The following is a 6,643-nucleotide window of genomic DNA, read 5'->3' as shown; positions in this document are numbered from 1 at the left end:
GTTTAAAAAAATTCTTTTAGAACAAACTATCAGGAAAATAAATTGAGAAGATAATCTCATTTGTAATAACGTCAAAAAGAATAAAATACTGAGGAATAAATTTAACCAAGAAAGTAAAAGACCTATGCAGTAAAAACCATACAACATATATATCAGTATAATGGAATATTATTCAGCCACGAGAAAAAAGGAAATCCTGCCATTTGCACCCATGTAGATAGAGCTTGAGGACATTGTGCTAAGTGAAATAAGTCAGAGAGAGAGAAAGACAAATATTGTATGATTTCACTTATATGTGCAAACTAAGAAAACCCAAACTCATGGAAACAGTAGTTTGGTGGTTTCCAGGGCCTGGGAGGTGGGGGGAATGGGTGATGGTGGTCACAGGGTGTGACCTTGCAGTTGTAAGAGGAAGCCAGTAGCCTGATGAGCTGACGAAGATGTGAGTAGTGGTGTGTGTTTGTTTCCTGGGGCTGCTGTAATCAACTGTCATAAACTGAATGACTTAAAACAACATAAATTTATTGTCTCTCAGTTCTGGAGGCTAGAAGTTCAAAATCAAGGTGTCAACAGGGCCACGCTCCCTCTAAAACCTGTAGGGAAAAACACTTCCTTGACTCTTCTAGTTTCTGCTGTTTGCTGGCAATCCTTGGCATTCCTTATCTTATAGAAGCATCACTCCAGTCCCTGCCTCCATTGTCACATGGTCATTTACCTTTGGGTGTCTTTACATCATCGTCTCTCTGTGTGCCTCTGTGTTGAAATTTCTCTCTTCTTATAAGGACATCAATTTCCAAATAAGGTGACATTCTTTGGTACCAGGATTAGGATGTCAACAGGTCATTTTAGGAGGACACAGTTCAACCCATAAAATGGTGGCAGTCTACTCAGTATGAAGTGCCCTGTTTATCCAGTGTTTCTTATAATCACTGCTCAGAGGGGGCCTGCTCCTGAAGGTCTCCCTTTGTTTCCTGGGCAGAGTTCTCAAAAACATACCATATGTAGCAGCGGTGGGAGGAGTAGGAAGATGTGTTTCCTCATTCCCTTAAAAAAGCGTCTAGGCTGAATACCCCTCAACCCCAGGATAGAAGAGGAGTGACTCAGATGGGGTAGGAGGAAGGACAGTCTAGAATCAATGATTCTAGGGTGATAGAGAGCAGAGATGCCACACGCTGGGCTTAGGGAGAGTGATGGCTTTTTTCCTCTACAGTTGTGAGTGCTCCTTCCCTGTTCACCTGTATGCTAAGTGTAGTCCCAGACAGAGGTGGAGGGAAAGAAGGGATGCAGAACAATCACATGGATAACTATAATAGATTCAGTTAGTGGCTCATTATTTACATGGTAATTGTAATGGATTCAATTAGTGGCTCATTATTTTACTGATCTTATCTAATTAGCCTTCACTTTGGCCCAGTGTGGAAATTATGAGTGGAAGGCAGGAGGGATGCATTTTTAATAATGGCACAAGAAAGTGGCTTTTGTAGCAATGGTTCAGGCTTTGACTATTTTCAGGATGACAATTCCTGGCTCTTTGGAAGTTGACTTAATTTTTGGAAATGTTCAAATGTCACTAGGAACCCTGTGTGAAGAATAAGGAGGCAGACCAGAACTGAGAGGCATTTGGACCAAAATGTGGCTCAGTGTGACTAAAAGGGCTTGTTAGAGACGGTGTCCTGAAGGCAGGCTATGACTGGCTCAGGGTCTGGGGTCCAGGCAGGGCTTTTCTCCCTCTCTGCTCAGGGCCCACCCCACAGAGCACAGGCACACGATAGTTGCATGCTTTTGGTTTAATTGCTCTGGGCGACACACATGTTTAAGGCATTAAGTTCCCAGATTCCATTCTTTTCAGACACCAAGAAGCAAAAATTTTTTTGGATCCAAAAAATTGTTCCTCAGTCTTTGTACAAAGTCAACTCCATCTGGAAGAAAGCGGAGATGGGAATGAGGTGTGAAGGTCCCCAGGCACCATCCACCTCTTCCATCCTCCTCAACTCCATCTTCTTCTTTCCAACCTCACTACACCCCCAGGGGCCTGATACAATCAGAGGGAGGGAGGTTAGATTCACCGGAGGCTTAAGGACATGCCCTCTACACACCTGGGAATGGGTGAGAGGGAGAAAAATGAGTAGATTCTGCACTGGGAAGGTTGGAGGTGGGAACTCAGGGGCACCTGGTACTGGAGAACTGTGCATTTTGAATGTAGATGAGAAATTGGAGTCATTTGAAGGCACAAAATAAGGGAAGCTTCGATGGGGAGGGGCTGGGGCAGTTCCAGGTCTCCTGTGTAGGGTGGTGGGGGCATGATCTTGCCCACCTCCCCCCACTGCGTGGATAGTGGGCAATGAATATTCCCGTTTCCTCAAGGCTTTGCCTTAGGATGCATTCACCTTTAATTAGCTTTTGTCCACCTTGGATTCCTTTATTGGCTCTCTTTTCTGCTCCATCAAAGGCCTTTTGTGTTAGCAAGATACTTTTCTCTATCATGGATTCTAATTTTGGAGCAGAAGAATCACATCATCAGAAAAGCCACCACATTTAAAAAGAACGACGCATCCCCCCACCACCATTATCCCTGTATAAATTTCTAAAGTGGAGCAGTTTTGCTGAGAGGCCCAGCTTCTCTTGCATAGGAAAGTGGGTGGGCCAGGAAAGAAAATGTGTATAGTGCAGGCAGCGAAATCTACTATTGCAGAGATTCTGTGTAGGGGTGCAGCGTTCACCCTATGTGTGCCTTGTGTTCAGGTGAAGGAATGAATGTCTGCTTGTTCTGGGCTTGTCTTTGTGGGTAGAGGCATCATGTAGACCTGCTGCCAGAGACTTCTCTAGCTGGTTGTCTGGCATAGAGACAGAGACTTACTCAGGGGATTTGGTTCTTGCTCCTGAACGGTGTCCGTGGCTGGCGCCTGAGTTGTCCCAGCAGTCTTCTGGGCTGCTGCAGCTGTCTCTTGGAGTGAAGTAGATTCTGCTGGAGCTGTTGTCTCAAGTTCAGCTACAAACACACCCATTTGTTGATTTTAGCAAATTCAGGTATTTTTTTCCCTCCTAGGAATGGGTGGCAGGGCCTCAGATATCTAACACTTGCTGGGCGTCAGGATACAGAAGTGAAATGGCATAAACCCTCCCTCTTGTGGGAGATGGGATTTGTACACACTACATGCCCATTATGGGCTGAGTGTTTGTGTCTCCCACAAACTTATATGTTGAGATCTTAAACCTCCAATGGGATGGTTTGGGAGGTGGGGCTTTTGGGAGGTAATTAGGTCAAGAGGTGAAACCCTCAAGAATCAGATTAGGGCCCTTGTAGAAGGGACCACAGAGAGCTCTCTCTCCCCTTCTTTCCACCATGTGAGGATGCAACGAAAAGTTGGCAGTCTGCAATCCAGAAGAGGGTCCCCACCAGCACCTGGTCATGCTGGCACCCTGAACTCAGACTTTTAACCTCCAGAACTATGATAAATACATTTCTGTTATTTAAGCCAATCTATGGTAATTTGTTGTAACAGCCCAAATGGATTAAAACAGAGCCTCTCAGACACTGGGCAGGGCTGGGCACTTCTCACGGGCAGAGTTGGAGAGGAATTGGGGCAGGACTATGGGGCATGGTAGAGAGCACAGTGGAGAAAAACTGGGTCTTGAAGAAAGGATTTCAGCAGGGAGGATGTTCTAAAGGGGCTTCCTTAGGGGCAGGGAGTCAGCAAAAGCTCAGGGGAAGGCATGCATGGGATAGGTGGGTGAAATGCAAAGAAGTTCATTGAATTTAGCAGACGTGGGTGGTACATGAAGGAAAGGCAGGGAAAAGAAGGTTGGAAATGGAGTCTGAGGTCAGATAGCAGGAACCTTGCAAAGGAGCTGGGAGTCACACAAGGTGTTTGTAAAGATGTGAATACTGCATGCGATATTGCCCTTGTTATTTAATTTCATCTCTTTCTCCCTTTTATTCACAATAAGCCTTTTTCCCATTCTTCCTAAAAGCTTGTCTGTCTGGGTTCTCATACTTCATCCTTATACTTGTCCCATCCCAGCCCATGCACCTCCCATTACCACCCAGAACAGGACCCAACCTCCTCCCCCTGAATTGCTCCCCCACCCTCCACTGACATCCCAGCTGTTCAACCTTCCCCAGGGAAGGGGTCAGAAGGAGAGAAGGACTCACAGGTCAGAGAATCCTCAGTCGTAGCATCTGGAATGTTATCGGTGGTGTCTTCTGCAACCGAGAAGAGAGATGACAGTGAGGAATCAAGCTGATCTACACTGGGACCACTCTCCCTCCCATCCCCAACCCTGAGCTCTCAGGAATGTTTGTGGACACAGGGACACATTTCCCTGTTGGTTGAACATGTCCTTCTGCCACACCAGTAGCTCCATTGGGGCGTTCTTTCTGATGTTCAACTCCTCCTACGTTTTTTGTTTGTTTGTTTTTTTTTGAAGCAAGCTGTCCTGAGAGAAGTGAAATACTCCTCTGGAAACTGCCTTCCTCTCGACCTGTTTCTGGCTCGTGAAGGTGTCTAAGACTGTGTCAGGGAGCCAGCTGTGGCCTATGGTGGTGGAGGATGACAGTGCTGGGGCCACGGGGCTATGTGTGAGTGGTTTATGGGACTGGACTCCAGCCCTGATTCCCCTTATTCTGTCAACACAACATTATGCAAAGCTCTCTGCTAAGTGAAGGGGATTTAATGATGAAAAAGGTGGACAAGACTCTGACCCGACAGAGCTAACGTTCTACTACGCAATTATTTAGTTTCTGGTGTGATGGTGTGATAAGGGCAAAACGAGGTCTAATTGATCCTTCATAAATTTTTTTGAGGAAGACTTTTTTGAAGAATTCATACCTGAAGTGAGATTTCACAGATGAGAAATCATTGGTCAAGTGACATTCAGAGTTGGCTGGGGGAAGGAGACAGGGAGAAAAAGCATCCTAGGCAGAGGGAAGAGCAAGAAAGAAAGTCCTAAAGTTTGAGGAATGGCAGGGTGGTCCTGGCCCAAATAATGCTTTTGTGTAATTAGAAAAGATCCTGAGAGCCAGCCATGGGCAGGGTATGCTGCTTGGCAAGTGGAACATGGGGTAGATTTCACCCCTACCACTCCTTGCCTGGCACCCTTGTGTAGGGGACAACCTGTCCTGCTATATGCATTGACCCAGAGGCCCTGCAAGAAGGCCAGTGTGACAATCATAGTGGGTAAATGAGAACTGTGGGGAGATGTGCCAGAAAGCAGGCAGGGCCAGGGGGTTCCTAGTTCCCTGAGCAGTGGAGTAAAGAGGACATGTGTGGAGAACTGGGGACAGTAGTCACTTGCAGAAGCAGGAGAAGCAAGGACAGCACTGGGAGAGGAAGAGGAATAAAGATAGGAGCTAGGGCTACCTTAGACTTTGAGGACCTGGTGGGTGCAGGGGTAGGGCCATACTCACGGGCACAGACCAGGGCTCCAAACAGAGCGGCCAGAAGAAGGAGAGCCATAAATCTCATGCTCGAGGGTCAGGAGTGAGTATAACCACAGAATACTCACAGGGTCCAGAATACAGTGCTGGGACTGCTGGGCCTTTTTAAGTACACCAAGGACCAATGGGAAACAAGTTTGGAGGGGTGTGACTTCCGTGTCCTCCACCCCTTCTTCCCCAGGTTGTCACCTGCCAAGTCAACAAAGGTGAGCTGGGCCTAGTTGATACGTGGCATCTTTGCTGGGAGGTCCTTTCCCTACTAACTGTCAGCCATCTCTCTCCTTCTCTACCCACCCGCCCTCTGGGTTCACATTTCTGGGATCTCAGGGACTAGAGGCAGAGCAGGTTTGGTTTGGGGAGATTCTAAAATGTATCTATTGAGGGTAGTGGTAGGATTCTTAATCCTGACATCTGTCCAGGAGGAGGTTGGGGGCTTGGGAGATCACATTGCCACCTCTTGCCTAGATCTCCACAGGGCTCAGTGCAAGGGCTTAGAGGTTTCTCCAGGCTAAGTGAGCTCCATTCCATGGGAGGCCACACTCAGGACTTTTGGGGACTGAGTTCATGGCTCATTTCTCCTCTTGAGGAGATGGCTTTGAGAGCACATGTGCCTTCTCTGGAGTTGTCTTCTGCTCTTGAAGTTATCTTCCCCATAGGAGGAACTTCCCCAGCCCCACAGGGGCCCCTGTCAAACTCTATGTTCGGGCCAACCAATGGCATTCCACATTTCTGAGAGGACCTCCTGGTTGAAAGAAGATGGTAGTTCACTGAAGTTGGAACTTAGCTTTCATTTCAAATGGGGAGGTGACCCACGGTCCAGAAAAGCAGATAATTCTCTTTGACTTGGGAATTCTTCCTCTCCTGAGCTTGGAATCAAGAGGCCTGAATTCTGCATCTGGCTTTGTCATATACATCAGACAGTGTACTGTCATATGCTGTCAAACTTTAGGGTTTTCATTTGTCCTCTAGAAGTTACAGCTCCTATGTACAAGAGAGTGGTGAGATAACATGTGGCAAAGCATTTCATAGACAATACATTTCTGTGGAGATGCATGGGATTCTTGAAATTTGTAGAGGGTTCATCTTTCTGGGCAGGTTCAATTCAGGCTTGTGCTAAATGCTAAATCAAATGGGGCTGCAAAGTAACAGGAGCCAGATGAGGAGCTGATGGGTAGAGAATAGGGTACTGGATACCAATTTGTGATT

The 6,643-nt window shown here is 46.8% G+C and overlaps 1 protein-coding gene across 3 annotated transcripts; it reads right to left on the bottom strand.

Moving 5' to 3' along the window:
- Positions 1–1,772: 1,772 nt before the first annotated feature.
- LOC112318607 (extracellular glycoprotein lacritin) lies at positions 1,773–5,530 on the bottom strand. Of its 3 annotated transcripts, none has more exons than XM_024575827.4 (5): positions 5,408–5,530; positions 4,154–4,204; positions 2,858–2,989; positions 2,409–2,489; positions 1,773–1,919 (listed from the first exon to the last, which is right to left on the bottom strand). In XM_024575827.4, the coding sequence occupies exons 1-5, from the start codon at positions 5,463–5,465 to the stop codon at positions 1,846–1,848; spliced, it is 396 nt and encodes a 131-aa protein (XP_024431595.1). In that variant the 5' UTR covers positions 5,466–5,530; the 3' UTR covers positions 1,773–1,845. The 3 variants fall into 3 exon arrangements, with proteins under 3 accessions (XP_024431595.1, XP_024431594.1, XP_024431596.1); XM_024575826.4 differs by having other exon boundaries at positions 2,388–2,489; positions 5,408–5,529; XM_024575828.4 differs by lacking the exon at positions 2,409–2,489.
- Positions 5,531–6,643: the final 1,113 nt, after the last annotated feature.

This window comes from Desmodus rotundus, chromosome 3 (assembly GCF_022682495.2).
Source record: "Desmodus rotundus isolate HL8 chromosome 3, HLdesRot8A.1, whole genome shotgun sequence".
Classification (NCBI taxonomy): domain Eukaryota; kingdom Metazoa; phylum Chordata; class Mammalia; order Chiroptera; family Phyllostomidae; genus Desmodus; species Desmodus rotundus.
The sequence above is the reverse complement of the archived record's forward strand: the minus strand, read 5'-3'. Positions and strand labels throughout refer to the sequence as shown.

Coding starts and splice junctions, on each gene's coding strand:
- LOC112318607 (XM_024575826.4), bottom strand. CDS start 5,465: ATGAGATTTATGGCTCTCCTTCTTCTGGCCGCTCTGTTTGGAGCCCTG. Junction 4,205..5,407: donor TGGAGCCCTGGTCTGTGCCC/GTGAGTATGGCC, acceptor TCTCGGTTGCAG/AAGACACCACCGATAACATT. Junction 1,920..2,387: donor TGGACAAAAGCTAATTAAAG/GTGAATGCATCC, acceptor GCTTTCTTCCAG/ATGGAGTTGACTTTGTACAA.